Source organism: Setaria viridis, chromosome 8 (genome assembly GCF_005286985.2).
Source record: "Setaria viridis chromosome 8, Setaria_viridis_v4.0, whole genome shotgun sequence".
Classification (NCBI taxonomy): Eukaryota; Viridiplantae; Streptophyta; class Magnoliopsida; order Poales; family Poaceae; genus Setaria; species Setaria viridis.
In genome coordinates this window covers 1,606,562-1,629,955 of record NC_048270.2, presented here as the reverse complement: position 1 = coordinate 1,629,955, position 23,394 = coordinate 1,606,562, and the positions used below count along the sequence as shown (strand labels likewise).

Below are 23,394 nucleotides of genomic sequence, written 5' to 3'. Positions count from 1 at the left end.
ACGAAATACTACAGTGTGCTACAGTGCTAGCACAGTAATTTTAGCACTTCAAAATTGGTCAACTAAACATGGCCAAGTCCAACCCAAACCTTCCGAGCCCGCCTTGGTTCGCCACGTCATAAAAGGCCCCTCCCGTCCCCCCTCCCCCTGCTCAAACCTGCTCCGCTGCATCGCATTCAATTCCGTTCCGTTCCGAGCACCCCTCTCGATTCCCAATTCCCCACCGGCCACCGTCTCCCGTGTGCGATCTCGTCGCCGGCAAGCCCGGAAGCCCCCATGGCCGGCTACCCGCCGCACGGCTCCGGCTACCCCTACGGCCCCGGCGCCGGCGGAGGCGGAGGCTACGGCGCCCCACCTCCCTACGGCTCCTCCCCGGCCCCCTCCGCCCCGCCCTACGGCGAGAAGCCCCCCAAGGAAGGCAAGACCTCCTCCTCCTCCTCCGTGCCCCCCTACTACGGCGCCCCGCCCTCCTCCCAGCCTTACGGCGGCGGAGGCTACGGGGCCCCGCCCGCCGGGCAGCAGTACGGCGCGCCCTACGGGGCCCCGCCACCCTCCTCCGCCCCCTACGGCGCGCCGCCGCCCTCTTCGGCGCCCTACGGGGCCCCGCCGCCGACGGCGTACGGGGGCGCGGGCGGGTACGGGAGCCCGTTCGCGTCGCTGGTGCCGTCCGCGTTCCCGCCCGGGACCGACCCCAACGTGGTGGCCTGCTTCCAGGCGGCGGACCGCGACGGGAGCGGGATGATCGACGACAAGGAGCTGCAGGCCGCGCTCTCCGGGTACAACCAGAGCTTTAGCCTCCGCACCGTCCACCTCCTCATGTACCTGTTCACCAACACCAACGTCCGCAAGATCGGTAAGCCCCATTATCTCCTCCCTCCGTCCTGCCATTGTTCGTTCCAGTCCGCGGCTCGCGGCTCGAGTGCGCCGTGGGCAGCCATCGTGCTGGCCAGCGGTGCTATGGTTTAGTGTTGCGTCGTGCACGCAGCCCAACGCAGCGCGTGTATGTCTCCGGATTTGCCCATCTACTCTGACTAATTGCCCGACGTATTTGACTTTGGGAATCGGGAGGTGGAAGACTTTTACGTGGCCTGATGTATCGTACTTGTACATGTGCAGCTCTTCGTAGTTCGTGGGTTTCCCCGTCATAGGCACACAGAGTGGCGTGGTCTGTAGACTGCACTGGCGTTTTGTTCTTTACTTAAAGAAATAGAGAGTTTACTTCGTTTTGTACTAAGTGGCTAAGTATTGAATTGATCAAGTAGATCCATTTATTTATGTGGAAAATGATCATGCGGAGTAGAGTGTAGAGGACTTCAGTCATTATAGGGTTGTTGCCAAGTACCAGCCACACACCATAGATACAGCAGTACAGCACTAAGTATAATAACAGGAAATTCCAATTACTAATCTTATTGAAACCATGGGACTTTTCTTTTTGTAGTGTATGAACTATGAAGTGATTCTGCTCTGGCATATCACTTCTCTGTGATGCATGTAGTTTGGTGAACCCTCATGTTTGCTAGAGTCCTTTAGATTCCGATTCTGTTTGTTAAGGATTCTATATAAGTTGAAAATACTAACTTCACAAGCTAAATCACTTTTGCAAGAGTTTCGTATGTTGTTTCTGTTTTCCTTTGCTCTAAAATGTAGAGATCAAGTCATGGGTTGTCACGTTCTAGTCTCAACTCCAAAGATCAGCACTAAGTTGTGCTTCTTTGTCATTTTCTATGTTGTTTTTATATTCTTTTGCTAAGAAATGTCGAGTTCAATTCATGAGTACATGCTGCAAGTAACATGAAGTTCTTGTTAGCAGTCTTATTGCAACCATGGAACTTCTTTGCAGTATGAACTATGAAGTGGTACTGCCTACTGGTCATGTCACTCTCTACCCATTCGCTCTAACACTGGCAGTCTGGCATAGTTTGTGTTTCTTTCTCCTTTTTCCCCACAAGCATGAGACATGCATATAGTAGTTTCACCATTTCCCTTGTATCTCCTGTACCTCTTACTTTCCTAAGTATTTCAAATGCTAATTTTCGTTTTCCATCTTTTCAGGACCCAAGGAATTTACTTCTGTGTTTTATAGTCTTCAGAATTGGAGAGTAAGATGTTCTGCAACTTATTGCTCCTTTTCTTTAACCTTTACTTCTGTGCTATATAAGCAAACCAATCGGTTGATGTAATAAAGTAATGCTTAGTATCACATACTAATATTTCACTGTATCGTTCAGGGAATATTTGAAAGGTTTGACCGTGATCGAAGTGGAAAGATTGACTCCTCAGAACTGCGTGATGCTCTTCTCAGTCTGGGATATTCTGTCTCTCCAACTGTGCTAGACCTGCTTGTGTCTAAATTTGACAAGACTGGGGGCAAGAGCAGAGCAATTGAATATGATAACTTCATTGAGTAAGGGCCTTCCTTCAAGTTAATTCGTCTTTATTTCTTCACTGTTTGCCAATTTTTTTGTTTCAGATTTTTCTGTTATGGATAGTCTAATGAATCATACAGTGCTGTTGTCGTGGATGTCCATAACCCACTGATAGCGCCTATGAAATTTATCATGGTGGAACAGTTTTTTTCTCTCCATATTTTGAATTAAACTTGTCTTAACTAACAAGCTGCAAAAGGTCAAACTAATAACTGGTTTGTTCATCAACTATCCTCCAACGTTTCAGCCATATTTTCTGATACACGATGATTTTGATGTTTAATACTGGAAAGAGTGAATACATCCAATATGCTTTCAGTTTGCCCAGTGCCACAATCCTAACTATTTCACCTTTTCTTTCTTTTACCTCTGCAGATGCTGTCTCACTGTTAAGGTATGCCTCCACCATACTGCGCAAGCTCAAATAGTCTCAGCAAACTCCTTTTTTTGGCGTCTTGTTCCAATATCCTGTGCTTACTTGTTTGGATTGGAATAATTTGCAGGGACTGACTGAGAAGTTCAAGGAGAAGGACACCGCATACTCCGGGTCTGCGACTTTTACTTACGAGGCTTTCATGCTCACCGTGCTCCCTTTCCTCATCGCCTAGTGGCAGTGTACTCCACAGTTCAGACTTCAGAGCATGCCAGTTGTGTAAAAATGGTTATGTGCAGAGTTGTTCTTAGCTGAGTTTAAATTCTGGGATTTGACTGGTGTTGCTGCGTTGCGAATCATAAAATTGTACTCTTGACAGAAAATAAAACCGGTGAATGTGCTGGCTGGGGTGCCTGTGGGTGTGTATGGTTAGCCTCAGAAAATGCTGCATCTTATATATAGCACTTGTGTGTTTGTTCAACAAGAACAATCTAGTTATTTTTTTTGTGCCATGCTTCTGCCACTCGGGTCGTCAGCACCTTTTTGCAAGGTTGCCGCCACGAGCTACTTGACAGCGCCCGGTAACAACGGTCGAGACCCAGTTTGTACCTGCGTTCACCACCGTCCGCAGGCCAGCGTCACCTGCCTCGTCTGGGCGAGGAGAAATGAGAGCGATCGGTCAGGAACCGGCATTTCATTGTCGTGGTCCGTGGCATCATTAAGAGGTGTATAAAACTTTAATTGTAAAAAAAGGAGCTTGCCGTGTACACTAGTTAAGCAACTGGGCATTACAACTCGGAGTCGTATGTCTCTTCCTCTACGAGATAACGGGGTAAAAAAGCCTGCTTGGGTCTAAGGCGCTGAACACTACATACACACGCCATTTACAGAAAGATATTGAACGGTTCCAACAAAGTTGCATGCCTAGAAGGGAGTCTGGCACAGCGGGCAAGTCGATTTGTTGGACGTCGAGAACCACTTGTAGAGGCAGGCGCCGTGGAACTTGTGCCGGCAGGTCTTGCACGCCAGCCGCGGTAGGCTGTGGTTGCTCGTGTGGAGAATGCTGTAACAGATTGGGCACTCCTCCACGCCCTCGAACTCCTTGTCGAAGTTGCTCTTCCACGTCCGGATCGCCTCTGCTATCGCGCCGTTCTGCAGAGAAAGAAGCAACCAGCTTAGTTGAGCGCTACATTATTCTCTAACAGAAGCCTTACAGATATGATCAAATGTCTTTTCCATGTCCTTGCGTCAAAAGCCATCAGTTAATATCTAGTGCCCTAGTTCTCAAAAGCCATCAGTTAATATCTAGTGTCCTTGCTTTGGGAACATAACTAAATTACCTGGTTGCGGACGAATGATGTGAGGGAAAGCAACCATTTCCTACACTTGACTTCACTGATGCCCAAACTTCTGGTACATTCAACATCGACATGGCGCAGGGGGTAACAGTTAGGGAGGCGTATGACAAGATCAATTCCCGTCTCCTCCTTTTTGTATGTGGCAACGATTTCGTAAGCCGATCTGTTGACGCTAACTGAGAAATTCTCGTCAGCATACACAGAATCCTTAACCTGTAAAGAGATATAGTTAGCTGCTGAGGCAATAATAGAACTCCATTTCAATTGGAATAACATTATTTGATTTAAATGTACAGATGTACCCCACTCAAATCTAACTGCATGATTTCAACAAAAGAAACACATACTGAAAACCAAATGAATTAGTGTGCATCTAATGCAGCTAAGTTGCATCACAGGCTAATAGGTTGTTTTTCAAAGAGGTTAAGCGCTAGTTAATAGAGCCCTATAAATACTAGAGCTGGCGAATAAAGTGTATTTTGCCACCGAAGAGCATGCACATACCTGAGAAAATTCATCTAGCAGAAGAGGAGGGCTGCACCATTGTCTAGTAAACGACTCAATTGAGTATGACAATGAACGGTCTCTCAAAGTAGTAAACCATGTGCGCACAAAAGAAGGTAGCAATCTAATCATCATTCCATACAATGATCCTGCAAGTGAAGCCATTTGCAAAGTCCCAACTGGTGAAAGAGATTCCACGTATGGCAGCAATGAACAAGTAACTATGGCATTCTTAGAGGCTTTGGCAGCAGCCTCCACTTCAGGCACCAGTTCAGCATCCTTTTTCTTCCCACTAGGAGCAGCAGTCTTCACTGGGATGTGCTGGAAAATGCAATCCAATATGCACGGACTGACCTTCTCCTGTATATATTGAAGTACATTTTCCCTAATAATGGAAGATGATGGTAGTGATTGCAGGTGTGACAACAATAATGCCCATGCAATGAAGACATCAACCTGGTGAGAGAAAACACAAAAGAACCATTAGCACATAACAAAAAGAAATAGCTTCTAAATTTTAAAAGACGTAAATATAGCATACCCTGTCTCGTGTTGTCAGATCTGTTTTTAGAAGTTCAGATGTTGGGAATTCAACTAAGGCTGAGAGTTCATCTCTGAGACATAGAGTTTTCTCTGAATCTGGCATCAACTCGGCACTTTGGCTTATGTCTGATCGTTGAGCAGATGAGCAATTTTCTCTCAGAGAACTATCTTTGAGCAATGAAAGTTGACAGAAGGGCTCGGACAGAAGTAGAGAGAAAGCGGCAAACTGTAAGTGAAACACTGGTTGTGAGGAGAAAAGAATCGAATACAGTCCACTGACTGAACCCTTGGTAAGTCCCCACAGTTCCATGGACTCCAGTGCAGACTTTCTAATCTGTGGTGAAGCATTCTTTATGATTGACGCTACAAGTTCCCAAAAATGCAAATAAGCATGGCGACTAGAACCTATGATGGATGAAGCCTCTTCACCAAAGGATTTGGCAATTGCCTCTGAAACACCAGTAGCCAAGAACAAACGGAGGATAGTCTCCACCATCTTGTTAGTACTCTCAACATAGTCCCCTGATCTAATAAGCTGCAAACTCTGGGAATTTTCTGCTGCTTGGAGATTACCAAGATGGTTGAGGTGACACAATGTAACCAGAGCAGATTCCGCAAGGCTTAATGTTAACTTATCTGTAGTGCTAACCACTAACTTAAGCTTCTCCAAGGCATCTTCACTTGATACCTGGTTTATTACGGCATCATTTACGCCATCTGTCATTTCTTCCACAAGCAAAGCAGATGATTCAATACACTTGAATATCATGCGGAACACAAAATGCCAATCATTTTCCTGAAGTTTTGTCCAGCAATACCCAACCATAACAGCCGTCAATTTCACCCCCAGTAACTCAACTATCCTTGATATTACAGTTTCACTAGTGGACAATGGCGAAGCCAAGCCCTTATAGAAAATCTGGTATTTCTGAAAGAGTGTCAGCATTAGTGATATCTCTGCATCACTGATTTCTCGCTCAACCGTAACTTCCAATCTCTGAGCTCCTCCAGTTATGCTCAATGGGAAGCAAGACAGTGCCACTTGCATCCAGTCCTCAATATCTGACAAAGTAAGAGATCATATTACATGTTTGTAAAGGCAATATTGTACCTGAGTTATCTAGTGAGAATTCTAATGAAGCCTACCTTGCACTGGTACTTCCCTTGGGCTGGATGGCAGGCAAGAGATGGCTGCCTCAAGCCAACTCAATATGCTTTTCCTGACTAAATCAGCATATGAAGAATCTTCATTCAATTTCTGTGACAGGGGTTTTATGATGGTACTCATAACAAAGGGAAGAACTTTCAGACACTTTCTGTTCACTATTGAGCCCATAAAAAGATTGCTCAACAGTTGCTCAAAAAATACAAGTGCATCAGATTCTCTCCAAAGACAATCCTTGATGTTAGTAGTAAATAACAAAGCCACAAGAGCACGGAGAAAACGGTCTTGAATTTTCCCAATCTCGTTGTCAGAAAGATGCCAAGCATTAAACAGTACCCACGGACCACTCTCATGCATAAGGGCGCCACCTAACAGCGTGTCAAGCAACAACGGCACAATGCCAACCTCAAGACGTGATTCCTCTTTCATGTACTGAACCAGAGAAGGCAACAATGTTTTCAGTGCACTTCCCCCTTTCCATGTCCAAGTGCAAAGGATCTCACCAGCCACCCATGCTCTAGACAAGGAAGAGATAGGTGAAGTAATATCAATTGATTGTGATGAGGCACGTCGTAGATTTCCTGGAATACCTAAAATCACTTCACCAAAGCCAAGATTGAGAATAAGCCTATCAACGAAAGCAACAAACCGCTCGTGTTTCAGTTCCTGCACCAAAGGAATTATTGATTTAGTTCTCCAGAGCTACTACAGTGACTGAGAACTCTAACAAATAAAGTGCCATTTCATAATTTCAAAACATAACTCCGATAGTAGATAGAACAGTACAGATAAAATAAATATTGAGGACAAATAATATCTACTGATAAGCGACACATTTAGCTAAGAAATGCACAGAAATTTCATAAAGATAAGACTCATCATCTCAAAGAAGTGCTACTCAAATATTTTGTGCTAAATAGAAGCAAGGACTATGGGAAGAGAAGACAGATAAAAGAACTCTTACAATTTCATCTGTAATAGCCGGCTCCAACTGGACCTTCACAGATGCATGCCCATTTTGTAAACATGGCTTCAACCAGAGCGGCCAGTGTTCTCCCTCGGATAACAACAGATCAAAAAAGCTTTGCAAGTTTATGTCATCAAGACAGATGAGCTTCAACATTTCCACCACCCACTCAGAACATAGGACTGCTGTCTTCTCCACATGCAAGTCTCTCGTCTGAAATACAGAATACCTGACAGATTGAGCTAGAATATTTGCCAATCTATTCAATGTGCATGAAGGAAGGTTATTCCAAAAGGATGGACTTAAGCTTTGGCAAAAAGCATGTATGCTTTCTGCAAGGTTGGCCTTCAAATGCATTTTCTCATCCAAATAATCTTTTGAACTTATGTGCATAGAAGAACCAACATCCATATCTTCTATATGGCCTTCCAAATCATTTTCATCATCAATAGCTAAAGACATGCTACATTCCCATTCAATGACAAACAGAGCTGCCAGAATAGAAGGAAATGCAGAATCTTCCTCAAGTCTCCATAGTGAAAAGAAGCTACCTTGAAGCACTTTAAAAGCGAATTGAGCCATCTCAAAGTTAATTGGCAAGGAATTTTCTTCTGGAAGCTTCAAGTACTCGGGCTCAGAAGACAGCAAAAGAGAATATGCAAGCCTTGGCCATTCAAAAGTTGATGCCATGAGTGCCGATGCCAAATCCCTTAAAATGGATCCAAGAACTTTATGAACAGTCTCAGCAGAAAGAAAACAGATTTGATCCTCTTGATCCGAGCCACCAAGTGCAGCACTGAAATTTTACACATACAAATTATGTCAAATGACACCTATGTTCTGGCACCTGGAAACAAAAACATTCACAAAGGAACAAATACGAAGGGAATGAAGCACATACCATAGAAAACTAACATGACAATCTGCAGCAGGCAAATCACAGATGACAGAAGTTGCAGTAGAATCTAATAGATCATGCTGCCAATGCTCTGGAAGATAACCATTTTTCTGCAAGTTCCTTAGCTTTCCCCCAGCAATTCTTTCTCTGATTTTCTGAAGCAACAGCGTAAGCAATTCTAATCGGTTCTTAATGTTTGAGGTCTTATCATCAATAGAGTGCTTTTGTTCAGCTCCAGTATATTTGATGATGGAACACCATTGGTCAAAGAAGGACTCGTCTTGAAATAACGAAAGCAACAAATCAATCTTTGAGTTACAGGTGCTATATTTTCCATTAAAACACCAAGGGAGAAGGTCATCATTGAACAACTCCAGATAAGACTTCACATCTGAATTTTCATCATGATTCTGATTATTCTTTAGAAATAGGGGAATGGGTCTAAATATTTCAACCAAAACTGAAAGAAGCTTAACCAAGCTTGGAGTGTCCTGCATCAATAGCACAATGTCTTATAGAACCAACTTCAATTGCTAAGTAAGTTGTGTAACTGCATTGTATAGCATAAATTCAAAGAAGAGTATACAGGTAGAAGAATAAGGACTTCATGCTAAAATCAAGTGTCTGGCCTTACCACGAACTTGATGGCTGGCAAAGATTGTTCAACCAGCGGTCTTGCTAATCTTTCCAGTGGCCATGTTTCACCTTTGTGTACAACAAGTTGATCCAAAGATAGGAAGAAAGACACAAGTTGTTCTACATGATCCTCAAACTTTGAAAGCTTCTCCCCCTGTTGAATTATGTCCAAACAGTCCCTCACAAACAACTCACAAGAAATATTGAGTAAATGATTTTCTGTATCCGCAATCACATCCAGTATTTCAACAATACATTTCTCCAAACCCTGAAGATAGTACATTGGGTACTGCGTGTTCGCCGCCGCTGACCCTGAATTTTTATGAGATAACTGAACACTGTTACCAGTTGTGTCACCAGACAATAAAAGATAGTCACGCCAAACTATTTTGGCAAGTATATCTGTTATAAGCTTGATGGGGGTATCAACAGAAGAATCTTCTCCAGAATATCTGTAAAAACAGATAAGGTAATTACACAGGAAATCAATTAATCACAAAACAATTGCAATCTGAACTAGTTCAGAGAAAGGATACCTTGACACATTTTCTAGAAGCCACAAAAAACACTGTTTAAAGGCAATACAGAAAGCCAAACTGTCACCAGCTGATAACTGCCTCTGGTTCCTTCCAGCCCAGAGATTATGCAAAAAATCAAAAATAAATTGTTGTCCCATGACTGCTTTAGGTGGTATAGAGTCCAAAAATTGAACTAGAAGAGGATATGAGACTTGTTTGGACCCATAGCATCCATTTTGTAGGAAATTCCAAAACCGACTGAGGACAACTTTGTGAATATTGCAATATGACCAAGCCTCTGGAAACTTTCTAGAGAAAACAAGAATTGCATCCCACATAGAAGAGTGACATGACGCATCCTTTTCATGGAATGCACCAAGTATAGTAGGAGAAAGTTTCTTCATGGTTTCTTCATCAAAAACATGAGGGATATGTTTGATATAACTTGTAAGTAGTGAGTATGTAGCTGACCGTATAACAGCACTTTTCGACTTGAGGGCATCAAGGAAACATTTATGCATACAAAATGCGGCTTGAGCAGACGAAAGTGTAATAGATCGAACTTTTGACAGACTCCTGTTTTCTGTACTGGTACTATCAACATCACAATTTTGCAATTTCCCTCCTAGTAAAATGTCTACAAGAGTTGCCATAGCTAGCAGTGATGATGATATCACCTGCAGAGGAAAATAGGAAAATGGACAACTGGTATTAGAAGCACAGTAGGAACTTACAAATAGAAAGTTTAGGATAGAAGGAACCAATGACCATGTCCAAGACTCTAGGAGCAACAAAACAACATGAACGCTCCTCAGGAAATAGAACTATTATTTGAAGGTACAGACTTCTGTCCTTCTATGTAAAAGGAGTGTGGGGGCACCGATTATGATTTTTAAATATAGCATCAGTTGGAGTAAACATTAAGGAAAAGAAAGGTGGAAAATCCATCAATTTAATTACAAGATTGCATAACTGATTTATTTTACATCAGAGGAAATCTCTTGAAACTGATTGCACAAACGGGAAAAAATAGTATGGAAAACTGACTGAGCAATACACAACATTCAGTACAATGGAAGACCACAAATCATACCCTCTGGTGCATATCTTCCAGTTCATCCATAGGTGTAGCCTTGTCAGACAAAGCTTGTGTTGTTAGCTTCAAGTTGTCACTTAAGTAAAGAAATGTTTCCTTCACACATAACATTAATGCATCCAATCTTCTCTCTGACTGTGGGAATGCTGCCTACAGAAAGAACTGAAACGTGTGAACAAACCTATAACATATTACAAAGATAGAGGAAGACCCTAGTTCAAATGGAAATACTGCTTTCCAACAGTTAATAGAACTAAAAAGATCTATAAAGCGTATTTTACCAAAAGAATAAACGTAAGCTAGGCTGACAAGACTGAATAGCTGGCATACATTTTGTGCTTCTATAATTGAGCTTCAATCTGACCCTTTGGAAAGAATACAAGTTTACAGAAACATTTTCTAGAATTATCTTTATGTAAACTCAAGCCAATATGGTTTTTAAGTTCAATGAGACAGTCTATATACATAGGCCATGGTAGCTCAGTTCTGTGAAGTACTGTTCCAGCAACGCTGCTTGACCTGTAGCAGTGAGGCTCACAATGAGATAATTGAAGACCAATCCATTATTCTTGCTTAATTAATACTTCCTATGATCACAAATATATCTCCATCTAGGTTTGTCCTAAGTCAAACTTTTTTAGTTTTTGTTGGAAATCATTCCCTCCCTCTCTCTCTAGGTGTTCATCACAAACACACATAGTTTTCTCTGTGGTGGATTCACACTGCACAGGACTAGACAGCTGCCCACGACATCTTCCTAATTCATGCAATCAATGCCCATACGATCCGCATATCATTCTCTTTAACTACATGCTGAAACCTAGGTAGCACTAATAGCAATGAACCTAGACACTAGCTGAACCTGGATACAACTCTCTAGTAACAACGCTAATGCTAAAACTTTGACCAACAAAATCTATAAAAAAAATATTATCTTAGATGTAAAATATACTATAAAAGTAGATTTCAGAATGAATCTAGTGATGTCAATCTATACAAAATGTTATACATTGATGGTCAAAGTTAAAAAAAAGTTTGACTTAGGACAAACACAGATGGACTTGGCCCCAAGAAAAAAAAACCTTGCAATGCAAGGAAATTTACGTCGAATACATGGAATGTACATAAACCCAAGGGGCAATTGCGTTCTTACTTATATACCCAGCTAACAAGGAATCAAAATATTTTTATTTCCTTTTCCAACTAATGGCAAGTGAGGGATATACATGAAAAATCAACCAGTGGAGTGCATCCCCTAACCAGATCTGAACATAAGAATAAATTCATAATTCCACATCGATGGTCCATTTCTTGCAGTTAACTGTCAGGAGTTATTTTTCAGTTATTTTGAGGGCTTACCTAAACTCGTGGGGATTGGGCCCAATCCCTTTGGTCAGGTGGAAAATGAACTAACTTTCCTGCCAATCCAAAGGGAATGAGTAAATCCCAGCCTATCAAAACAAGCCCTCAATTGGTTTAGTCATTTTAGTCTAGCATTCCAGGTAAGAAATGGCTGCAGCAAATCTAGGTGGTCGAGGTCAAGTAACTTGCAGCCAGCAACATCAATCAGAGAAAGTCTAGCACCCACCTCGAATGAACGTCGAGCAGCCTGTGCAACCTCAGGAGCAGGATCAAATTGAGAAAACCACCAAGGACCCATCAAGGATTTCAGATGTGGAGCTATACCCTTCCTAAAACAATGGAGTAAATGACGCCCACTCAAAGATGAGAAAAGAATTGCAAATTAGATAAACGGAATTACAGAAATCTAGGTCCTGCTGGGGCATAAGATCTTTTCTAACTGGAAGAAAACCAACAAGGCACCACTACCAAATATAAACAGCATAGCCTAGATGCAACTCAGTTGAATGGGAGGAGATGGACATACTTGATTGCTGTGACAAGGCTAGACATGGCCTCATGAGTAGCACGACGAACTTCTCTGTTATAGTCAAGCAGAAGCCTCTTGTACTCGAATGCCTAAAAAGAAGGGAAATAATATAGTGCGTACTTTTTACGGTGATGGTACAAGCATATAATGAAACAGACATGACAATCAGTGGACTGAAAAATCAAAATACTCTGAAGAGATTAGCAAAATAATGGATAAAAGCATTTAATGCAACAAATAAGTATTTAACCATGTTATCATTTCCTTTTTTTCACATCAACTTCAAGCTTACTAGGAACATAAGCAAATATAGCACTAACATGTGCTACAGCAGAACAGCTAGACACTGGTTTTGAACTCATGTGATCTCATTTAACAAGTCTAAAAAAGCTAAGGTACCCATAGATTACAGGGAAACAATCTACTCGCACCAAAAAAAGAAACAAGTCCACGCTGCCAATTGTTTGTAGGAAACTAGACCTCCATATGGGTGTTATGTTCTGATCAAAGACCTTGCATATATAATATAAATATATCTATGACAGAAAAAGAATACTACTTTATCACTAGGCATATTTTCATAAAGATATTAAATGTTATGAAGTACGGCAAATAAGCTTTACTCATATTAGGGCCATAAGGATATAAAAATCAAGATAAAAATGCAACAGGGCAATGGAGAAAATACCCATTGTGGAACAATCTGCACAAGTTCCTCGCCAGGTTTTTGTGCAAAGAGTGTAGAGAGCGCAGATAAGGCCTTGAGCTACATTGAAGAGAAGAAAAGAGAATTGTAACATGTTACAGAAAAAGACTTATAAATAGCAAATCAGCGAAAGCATATGCAGTGTAGTATCCAGAATTTAATACGTATTTTTCCTACATGGGGAATGCATCTAACTTCATATATCTGACCTTTGAAGGTTCAAAGAGAATTATGTTGCGAAAGGGACTCTAGCCTAGTGGTTAGAGCACCTGAGTAGCTCCTTTGAAAGGAAATGATTGTAAAACAAGTGGATTTAAGCTAAAGATTCTCACTACAAGAACACAAGTGTTACTAGTACAAAATTTTTGAGAAAAAAATAAAGGTAAACGAAAAGAATATGACTAGCAGTCTGACCTTTGTTGTTGGATCCTTCCTTCCTAGCCTTTTTAGGTTCTGAAGCACTTCACCATCCACATCCTTCACACACATATCAGAAATAAGACAGTGAGAATGTCCATGAGCGCGGAGCCACAAATAGAAGCAAACTAACAACAAAGCTAGTAAACTCAAAGGCTGTTAGTGGTTTAGTAAACTCAAAGGCTGTTAGTAAACTCAAAGGGAGCTAGATGATGTTGGACTCAGAACAGATCATTACTGCACCTACAAATTCAGGTCCAGCTCCCTACCAAGGCTAAACCTGAACGCCAATTCGATTCTGGATCCTTGCTAGCACAGATAACTTGCGAATTATTGATACTGGTTATTGTCACTTCGTCTGATTTCGCTTGCGCGGAGAGCAAGGACCAAATTTGGGACCCAAGCAGTAATAAAACTCGGCAAGTCAAATTCTCCAACTAGAGAACTAGGACAAGGAGAAAGCCACGTCGATAGACCTAAGGAAGGAAGAGCGAGAAAGCATACTGGGGTGAGCCGAATCGGGGAGTCGGGTTCGGAGGGCTCAGCGGGCTCAACACGGACGGCGCCGTGGTAGCCTCCGAAACCGACGGTGGGGACGGCGCCCAGGGCGTGCGGCACCAGCGACGCCGCCATGCCGCTGCTGGACGCGCGGCCCTTCTGCTTCCCCATCTAGGCCGATCTCCTCGTCTCGCCCGCTCCCCTCACCGCCCCCGCGACGCCGCCGCCGCACGACTCCGAAGACGACGACGGAAGCAAAACCCGAGCTGACACGGTAAAAAAAAAAAGAAATGTTAGGTTCAAGTTTTTTATCCTTTTGCTTCGGCTTTGCTAGTCGGCCCATGACGACTACTTGCGGGCCTGAACGAGCCGGGAGCAAAGATACCAATGGGCCCCGGCCTTTGTCACCGCATTCAAGGCTCACAGCTGGCCCATCATCTTATACTATTTTAACTTTTTTTCTTTTTTTGCAGGACTCGATTGCTTGCTAGACGCTAGTTGCTACAGTTTCAGACAGCGAATTACTACCGGAGAAGCTTTGTGCTGTTACCGTTACACTGCCGATCACAGTATGTAGCGGTAGGCCATGTTTAGTTGCTCAATTTTGAAGTGCTAAAATTACTATGCCAGCACTGCAGTACACTGTAGCGTTTCGTTTGTATTTGTGAATTATTGTCCAAACATTGACTAATTAGGCTCAAAAGATTCGTCTCGCAAAGTACAACAAAACTGTGCAATTAGTTTTTAATTTCGTCTACATTTAGTATGCACCGCAAGTTTGATGTGATAGGGAATCTTCTTTTTGCATAGTGCTAAAGTTAGAATTTGGGGTGAACTAAACAAGTCAAGCTTAGAAATGGAATTCTACACCTGCAGCCGCGTTGCGCAAGGCCGAATCCTAGCACACCTCGGAGTCGGACCTCGCTCCCCGGATGCGATCCCGTCCTCTACCGAGTCGAACTCGGGATCCCGGACACGCGGATGGCGCTTCGAACAAGAACGGATGGAGCAGGCGCCGTGGCCGGGCGCGCCCCCGGGCTACCGCTTCGCGCCGACGCCGCTGGAGCTCATCCTCTGCTACCTCAACCCGTGGGTGACCAGCCCCGCCGGGCAGACGCCGTTCGGCGAGCCCGAGGGCATCGTGTGCGCCGCCGACGTCTACAGCGCGGACCCGGGCACTCTCACGTCGGGGCTCCGCCACTTCGGCCACGGCGACGGCAACTGGTACTTCCTCTGCGTCGCCCGGTGGAAGGACGGCAACGCCGGGACCCGGATGAGCCGCGCGCGCCGTCCAGGGCGGCGGCACGTGGCACGGCTCGGGGAAGCGGATCGCCGTCGGCCGCCACGGGTACCGGCAGACCTTCGAGTACCGCGTTCCCGGCGGCGGCAAGAGCGCTTGGCTCATGGAGGAGATCGGGAGCAGCATGCCCGATGCCACCGGCGGCGACGGCGTCAAGGTGCTCTGCAGGGTGCACCGCACGCCGAGGGCGGCGGCGGACGACGACGCCAACGAGGAACGCCAAGAAACCGACGAGGTGGTCCAGCTCCGGTCGTCCAAGAAGCGGCGGTGCGAGCTGCGCCAGGAGCACGACTTCGCCGCCGCAGGTTATTGGGCGGCGGCGGCGCCGACCGACGTCGGGTGCTCCTATGCCAGCACGTCGCAGACTGCGCTGGTGAATGCGGCGGCACCAACCACCTGGCAGCAGCAGCCCATGATGGAACAAGGCGTGGCCAGTTACCACTGTACCGGCGTCAATGGCGGCGTATACGTGAAGGACGAGCAACAGCCATTGGAGGTGCTTCTTCCAGACGAGGGATGGCAGCAATTTGTAGAGATCGGTTACGGCTTTGATTATTCCACTGAAGATGGACTCTTCAAAAAAAATTTCCAGTGAAGATGCGCAGCTGAACGACGAATTGATGCATAACACCTTCTCATGTCCAAAGCCAAGCGACGGTGCAGTGTGAGAAAACGGTGATGATCCTAGGGGCGAAAAGGGAGCGAGCTGATACATTGGGGGGATTGGGCATCCACTGCTGTAGAGTTTTGTAAAATTACAGTGCGTGGATCGCTTTCTAGCTAGTTTAGTGTCGATTCGATGATCCTTTACAGATGCAACGTTTCTGTTACTAACTTACTATGTCCTCAGCTTATTTAAGGATTCGTTCGGCTCTGTTCAGCCATGGATGGCCGCAACAAAACAATCATTAGTGCTGCACCACGCACTAAAACTGAACTTTGCTTATTAGAACAAAGTAACTGTACTTCAATTAGTCAACAACATTGTTTCCATGACCCATACCAAATAGGGTGCGTTGTGTTCATCACCATCTCTTTTTACATTTCAGCAACTGCAATCAGGACTGAGAACGAGCAATTGCATGACAAGGCATAGAACAATTTGTTAAAACTGAACCTAGGCAGTGGTTTATTAATGATCTCAAGCAGGACTCGAAATGTAAGGTAGCCGCGTGGCGTATTTGGAGTTCTCATGGACCCGTTAATGCTAGCAAATGCAGTACCTTGTCGATCACTCTTCTTCAGCTATATGTTATCCGGACCACTGGGAAGCGGCACGTAGCCATTTGGACTTGAAGGACTTGCATCTGAATTAACTGGTATGCACTTCAAGATGGCACCAACGATCAAACTGATGGATCCAAGGCCGACACTTACCAACCAAAGCTGCCAGTTAAGTGGAACGGTGCTGGCAAACGTGCCGAGAAATTCTATTATAACCACTTGAAATGCGACTGTTACAGCTATGATTCCAATAAAGATCCAATTGCTGATCATACCACGGAAAACATTAATCTTCTGCAATTCCCTGCTGTTTATTTCATTGAACACCTGAAGTAACATAAATAAAAGAACACCATATGATCATATTGATCGTTGATCAGACATAACAATACGGGAAAGAATTCAAATGCAGATATTTTCCCTTGTCTTTCAGAGAAATGGCAACATGTAGGTTCCATAAATGTATATTGGTTTAGCATGCAGACAAACAGGTTACAAATTTTAGATTAGGGCCAAAAAACAAAGTGTTTGAAATTAACTTAACCACAGCACACATAGGTGTTAGGACTAAAAGTGTGTTGACAAAGGTTACAACGCACTCACCTGGCAGAACACAAAGGAGTTGAAGATGAGTGTATTGATAACAGATTTGGAATCAGAACCTTTGATGTTCAGAAGTTGCTCCCCACCAAACATGAGAGCTCCAAGTACAACCAACTGATATAAACTTTGCCCAATGATATTTCGCCACATGACCTTGGTAATGAAACTCTCACCGCGCCGAACAGGAGGCCTCTTCATCATGTCATCATTGGGAGGCTCTGTAGCTAGAGCTAAAGCTCCTAATGTATCCATAATCATATTGACCCACAACAACTGCACTGCTGTGAGAGGAGCACTCCCTGCAGGGCAAAAGTCAAAAGCATTGTTAATTGAATAGTGGATATCAAGAATCATGGCAGGATTGGAAATAGTATTATAGATGATGCTCGCACCTGTAATGCATGCTGAGACAAAGTTGATGACTAAAGCAACAATATTGACAGTCAGCTGAAACTGCACGAATTTTTGTATGTTTATGTAAACCGCACGACCCCACCTTGCAACATTGATTATAGTTGTAAAATTGTCATCAAGTACTATCACATCAGCACTTTCCTTGGCTACCTGCAGAAGTGTAAGGTTATCCCATTATCTTCATGGATATTTGCTGAAAGATAAGCTTTTGCAAGTCAGGAGTTATAACTTCTAATAAATGTCTAATGCTACCAACCATGTATCCAATCAGCAAGAGGTTTAAGCAAAAAGAACTAGAGAGATCAATGTTTAACGATTTTTTTTCCTCGAACGACACAGGAGAACTGTGTCTATTTCATTAAGAAGGAGAAAACGAACGGGTCCAACCCGAGTACAGAACACACACCAGACACCCCACTGGAACTAGATTACATACGCGCCCCTAAACATGTCAATGTTTATCGATGTTTTTTGCGAGGACATAGAAACAAACTCTTCGAATCACATAGGGGGTGTTTGGGAGAGGGGTGCTAAAGTTTAGCACCCCCACTTTAGTCCATTTTAGTCACTTGTGCTTCCAAACAGGTGAGCTAAAACTGGTGGACTAAATTTTAGCCCCCCACTAATCCTTTAGTCACTTGGGGTAGCTAAAATGGACTAAATGGACTAAAAAGTGGTCCCCCGGACCACTTTCCCCCCTGCCCCCCTCCCCTCTCTCTCCTCCCCTTGTCTCTCTCTCTCCCTGCCTCCGCCCGAACTGCCGCCCGGACCTCCGCGCCGGTCCTGCCGCCTTCACCTCACCCTCAGCCTCTGCCTCACCGCCGCCGCCTCCTCCTCCGGCCGGCCCCGCCGCCTCCACCTCACCCTTCGCCTCCGCCTCGCCGCCGCCGCCTCCGGCCAGCCCCGCCGCCTCCACCTCGCCCGCCGCCTTCGCCTCGCCGCCACCGCCGCGACCTCCGGCCAGCCCCGCCCGGACCTCCGCGCCGGTCCCGCCACCTCCACCTCGCCCTCCGCCTCCGCCTCGCCGCCGCCGCCGCCTCCACCTCGCCCGCCGCCTTCGCCTCGCCGCCGCCGCCGCGACCTCCGGCCGGCCCCACCCGGCCCCGCCCGCGCCCGCGCTGCCGGCGCTCCTCGCTGGCACCTCCGTCGCGCGCCTCATGCTGTCTGGGGCCGGCGCCGCGACGCTCCCCGACAACGTGCTCGCGGTGGCAGCGCTCGTCCTGTCCCTCCCGCTGCCAGAAGCTTGGGATGCAGATCCGGCACGGGCTCGGCATGATCGTCAACTACATGGCCGTCGACGCGCAGCAGCTCTCCGACATGATGCTGCAGATCCACTACCTCTGGCTCATGCCGCTCTAGGGGTAAAAGGGTCATTTGGCATAGCAGTTGCTAAACTTTAGCCTCCCTCCCAAACACCCCCAAAGGCTAAAATTTAGCACTCTTTTTGAGACGACTAAATTTTAGTCCAGGACTAAATTTTAGCACCCTCCTCCCAAACAGGGCCATAGCTGAAAATGGAACTAAAAATGAACCAGATAGATTGATTTTCCAGCTTAGAATCACTATCTATGTAGTATTCAACCGTGACATATCAGTTCCTGCTAATGACACGTCCAAGCATGAATGCATAATAATATAATACCTCTGTGCCTGCTATGCCCATAGCAAGTCCGATATCTGCTTCATGTAATGCTGGAGCATCATTAGTACCATCGCCAGTCACAGCAACCACCTCATGAAACATACCTCGCAAGTTCGTCACAAGGGTATGCTTGTCCAATGGTAAAGAACGAGCCATAACCTGCCAATGTTAATTGATATTAAAATTTGTTGCAAGATATTATTAGTGTACATATAGGCTGAGGGTAGCAAAATGCACCCGAATCTTGGGTATCAAGTCCCTCATCTCTTCAGGGCTCTTGCTACGGAAATCTGGTCCTTCTATTGCTATGCCATCATCAGTCAATATTCCACACTCTTTGGCTATAGCTTTAGCTGTATTGATATTATCACCAGTCACCATTCTCACAATGATACCAGCAGACATGCAGGCCTTCACAGCATCCTTGACTCCTGGGCGCACAGGATCCTTGATGCCAAAAATGGATATTAGAGTAAATCCACCTGTCGGACTATCTGAATCATCATCGAAATCATCCACCTCCTTATATGCCAGGCACAGTGTCCTCAAAGCATCTGAAGCAAAAGAGTTGATAGTATCCAAGATATCCTTTCTCTGAGCTTCTGATAAGGGAACACTATTTCCATCAGCATCAACCATCATGTCACACATCTGCACAATGATTTCTGATGCACCTTTGGAGAACCAACGGTATGTGCCATTGGGCAATGAGACCAACACTGCCATCTTCTTCTTAACCGAATTGAAAGGCTCAACCTTAACCTTGGTGCAGGTCCTATCCTCAGTGTTGTGACCTTCCAATTTCAAGCCAAATTCTAATATAGCCCTTTCTGTTGGAGTTCCTAAAACAGTTTGCGTACCATCCTTTTCTTTGACTACCTCTGCACTGGTGTTCTCAAAAATGCCCTGCAAGAGTAGGCCCAGTGTGGTTGGAGAAATGACAGAATTCAGATCTTCCAAACTATTGTCACTGGTAACTGACTTTGAAACCTCAGATATCCAGATCCTGTCAACCACCATATGGTTAGTAGTCAAAGTTCCTGTTTTATCTGTGCAGATGGTACCAGCAGATCCCATTGTCTCACATGCTGAAAGATGTCTTACGAGTGCTTTATCATTCATTAGCTTTTTCATTGCAAATGCAAGACTCAAAGTAACAGCTAGAGGCAGCCCTTCAGGAACAGCAACAACAATAATAGTGACTGCTGTTGCAAAGTAGTTCACTATGGTCAATGCATCAGTAGAATACCATTTGGACAAACCAACAGTTAAACCTTTCTCAATAAGGAATCTAACCATCAGGACTACAAATGTTAATGTGGCAAACACCAGGCCAATCTTCCCGATGATGGTTGCAACTCCGTTTAGTTTAACCTGCAATGGTGTCTCATCCTCCCCTCCTTCACTCAACGTGCTCATCAATCTTCCCCATTCAGTGCGCATACCGACAGCAGTTACCATCATCTTAGCTGATCCATCCTGAACTTTGGTTCCTGCCAAGAGGAACGGCTTCTCTTGAGAAATATAAACTGGGTCGCTCTCACCCGACAAGCTGGATTCATCAATCAATAGGGAGTATCCATGAGTGTACAACCCATCAGCAGGTACTTGGTCTCCAATTGATAGATGCACGATATCACCAACTACCAAGTCATATATAGAGATCTTTTGTCGAGAGCCGTCTCTGGTTACATGGATAAATATCTTCTTCTTTTCATTGTCTAGCTCCTTGAACTGAAGCGACTGCCTATAGTCACTGATAGCAGTAACCATCACAACCAACAAAATGCTGAGTATTATTCCCAAGCCATCATACATGCCCTTGGGAAAACCTTCAGATGCCAGACCAACTACAGCTGATATCAAAGCACATACCATAAGAATGATAAGAGTCACGTCCTGCAATGCATCCCAGACAAACATCCAGAAACTTCTTGAAGGTTTCTCTGCATAGCGATTGACACCATAGATGTTTTGTCTTGTATCCAAGTCACTAGCAGATATGCCACGCTCAAATGTTGAACGGATTTTTTTGGATATCCCATCTACCCCACCATGCATCTTCAGAGCTTTCACATCATGCTTGCTTGTGATCGATGCCAATTCATCTGGGTTGATGGAAAATCCAGCATTGATAATATCCTCTGTTATCCGGTACTCTTTATATTTGGCACCTTCAACACCAGATAGTTCGCAGGTTAGATAGAATTAGTAAAGCATCAAAATAAACAGTAAGATGATACATGGTGAGTTATGTAGTACCATCAATGAAATTGAGCGCAGCCTGCTGCACATAGATGGCAACCCGGATTTTTTCCTGGTGAATGAAACAAAGAATAAAAGCTCTTACAATTCGTGTATAAGATATTAGTTCTTTCATTACATGATATAAGGTATGAGATACAAACAAATATGCAATACTGTAGTTTAGGAGTAGCAGACTAGCATTTCTTTATTTCAAAAATGGATCCGTACCCACCCTACGCGCCAAACCTAGAGCATATATCCAGTCAAATAAATAGGAAGGCTAAGTTTTGCATTAGGCATGAAACAATATATGCAGAAGATTATGCCAGGTGGGGGCTTCATCGACAGAACCAATGTGGTTCGGACGTCAGGTGATGCGTATGTACTTGTCAGTACAGTCTTTTACGCTTATTGGCCTATGGCTGGGTTGCTTCCTGGAAGTTTCCTTGACGTCGCAGTCACACTCGGTGCTGCGCGAATAATTGACCCGTGAATCCGTTCATGAACGAAGGGATAGCATTTTTATGTACCAGGGATAGCATTTTCATGAACGAAGGGATAGCATTAGTAATGGTTACTAGACTTGCACTAAGGCGTAATCAAAGCGGAATTAAATTGATGAAGGTGCCCGAGTGACGATGTGATGGCAAGACGAGGCCAACCGGTGTTCCTTCTGCTCTAAAAAAACAGCAATATGCACTTCTTCCTTTTTGCAGAGAATGTAACTAGATAAAGATGAATCAGTTTCAGTTAGGCAGAATGGGTTAAAGAAATAAGAAAGTAAAGAATGGGGTAAGGTGGACATGGAAAGGCCTAAAAAAATTGCAGATGCAGAAAGCGTCACGCGCTGGGGAGATGCAGAAAGTCAGAGCATGAGATATGCAGAGGGAAGCAGGCAGAGTGCTGAAGGTTTGGCAGTGGTAAGCGGTACCTGGGCGGATCGTCGCATGAGTTCGTTCTGGCTTCGGGTGTCGAGGTCGGCGACCATGCGGAAGCGGCGGCGGGGGTTCTTGACGAGGGCGCCGACGGCGGAGCGCCATCGCCGCCGCGCCTCCTCGGAGGCGTTCTTGGGCGGCAGATCGAAGTTCTTCTGCAGGCTCTTCTCGAACCAGTCCATCCCTCCCCTCCCACCACCACCACCACCACCGGGAGCGAGCTCGCCGAGGCCGAGAGCAGAGGAAATGGAGCTTTCAAGCACGGACGGGAGAGACAGAGAGGTTATTTATATATATATAAAGAAAGGAACGACTCCAGGCGTGGTCCTGGGGATGTTGACCTTGTTGCACGGCCCGAGCGGAATCAGCGTGGGCTCCGTGTTCGTCGTGCCAGCAACTCCTTTGGTACTTCCGTCCGTCTCTGATGGTTGACAAGGGATCGGACCAGCAATGGCCTCTGAGATCTCCGGGAAGCGATCAACTACGACGTGTGACATTGTGAAGAAAATGGGAAGAAAATGTATTGATGGCCAACTAAAGCTAAAACGGCAGGATATAGTAATCTGATTAGGTATGATACAAGTAGAGTGATCTACTACTAACATGCATGTGTTGGCCAACCCACGGCAGGCTGTCTCTCTCGATTTAGGGGGTATTAGATACGGCTGGCTAAAGTTTAGCACATGTCACATCGAATGTTTGGATGCTAATTAAGAGTATTAAATATAGGTTAATTACAAAACTAATTGTGCAGATGGAGTCTAATTCACGAGACGAACCTATTAAGCCTAATTAGTCCATGATATGATAATGTGGTGTTACAGTAACCATTTGCTAATGATGGATTAATTAGACTTAATATATTCGTCTCGCAAATTAGCATCGGGTTCTGCAATTAGTTTTATAATTAGTTCATATTTAGTCCTCCTAATTAGCATCCGAACATCCGATGTGACACGGTTAAAGTTAGCACTTAGTATCCAAACACCCCCTTAGTACGCTGTTTCAGTAGTTGGGTTGGGTCAGAATA

At 44.7% G+C, this 23,394-nt stretch overlaps 3 protein-coding genes across 3 annotated transcripts; 1 reads left to right on the top strand and 2 right to left on the bottom strand.

The window, feature by feature from the left end:
- The first annotated feature begins 144 nt into the window (after nt 1-144).
- Nucleotides 145-3,314, top strand: LOC117833428 (calcium-binding protein CBP). Its single transcript, XM_034712906.2, has 5 exons — nt 145-853; nt 2,056-2,102; nt 2,232-2,407; nt 2,805-2,823; nt 2,933-3,314. Exons 1-5 carry the CDS (start codon nt 277-279, stop codon nt 3,035-3,037), a joined length of 924 nt encoding a protein of 307 aa, XP_034568797.1. The 5' UTR covers nt 145-276; the 3' UTR covers nt 3,038-3,314.
- Nucleotides 3,315-3,517: 203 nt separating this feature from the next.
- LOC117833427 (E3 ubiquitin-protein ligase listerin) lies at nt 3,518-14,275 on the bottom strand. The gene is made up of 15 exons (XM_034712905.2): nt 14,006-14,275; nt 13,499-13,561; nt 13,067-13,144; nt 12,376-12,467; nt 12,076-12,178; nt 10,485-10,637; nt 9,410-10,068; nt 8,872-9,325; nt 8,241-8,728; nt 7,337-8,135; nt 6,354-7,038; nt 5,206-6,269; nt 4,665-5,120; nt 4,143-4,373; nt 3,518-3,954 (listed from the first exon to the last, which is right to left on the bottom strand). Exons 1-15 carry the CDS (start codon nt 14,168-14,170, stop codon nt 3,727-3,729), a joined length of 5,718 nt encoding a protein of 1,905 aa, XP_034568796.1. The 5' UTR covers nt 14,171-14,275; the 3' UTR covers nt 3,518-3,726.
- A 1,951-nt stretch (nt 14,276-16,226) lies between these two features.
- On the bottom strand, nt 16,227-22,567 carry LOC117833056 (probable calcium-transporting ATPase 9, plasma membrane-type). Its single transcript, XM_034712425.2, has 7 exons — nt 22,361-22,567; nt 21,445-21,499; nt 19,420-21,356; nt 19,183-19,341; nt 17,519-17,690; nt 17,127-17,425; nt 16,227-16,850 (listed from the first exon to the last, which is right to left on the bottom strand). The coding sequence occupies exons 1-7, from the start codon at nt 22,544-22,546 to the stop codon at nt 16,545-16,547; spliced, it is 3,114 nt and encodes a 1,037-aa protein (XP_034568316.1). The 5' UTR covers nt 22,547-22,567; the 3' UTR covers nt 16,227-16,544.
- Nucleotides 22,568-23,394: the final 827 nt, after the last annotated feature.

Excerpts from the sequence above, each read along its gene's own strand:
- LOC117833428 (XM_034712906.2), top strand. The coding sequence starts at position 277 with ATGGCCGGCTACCCGCCGCACGGCTCCGGCTACCCCTACGGCCCCGGC. Across the intron at positions 854-2,055 it reads CACCAACGTCCGCAAGATCG|GACCCAAGGAATTTACTTCT; the intron begins GTAAGCCCCATT and ends CCATCTTTTCAG. Across the intron at positions 2,103-2,231 it reads ATAGTCTTCAGAATTGGAGA|GGAATATTTGAAAGGTTTGA; the intron begins GTAAGATGTTCT and ends TGTATCGTTCAG.
- LOC117833427 (XM_034712905.2), bottom strand. The coding sequence starts at position 14,170 with ATGGGGAAGCAGAAGGGCCGCGCGTCCAGCAGCGGCATGGCGGCGTCG. Across the intron at positions 6,270-6,353 it reads AAGGGAAGTACCAGTGCAAG|ATATTGAGGACTGGATGCAA; the intron begins GTAGGCTTCATT and ends TTACTTTGTCAG. Across the intron at positions 5,121-5,205 it reads ATCTGACAACACGAGACAGG|GTTGATGTCTTCATTGCATG; the intron begins GTATGCTATATT and ends TTCTCTCACCAG.
- LOC117833056 (XM_034712425.2), bottom strand. The coding sequence starts at position 22,546 with ATGGACTGGTTCGAGAAGAGCCTGCAGAAGAACTTCGATCTGCCGCCC. Across the intron at positions 17,426-17,518 it reads TGTCTCAGCATGCATTACAG|GGAGTGCTCCTCTCACAGCA; the intron begins GTGCGAGCATCA and ends TTTGCCCTGCAG. Across the intron at positions 16,851-17,126 it reads ACTCCTTTGTGTTCTGCCAG|GTGTTCAATGAAATAAACAG; the intron begins GTGAGTGCGTTG and ends ATGTTACTTCAG.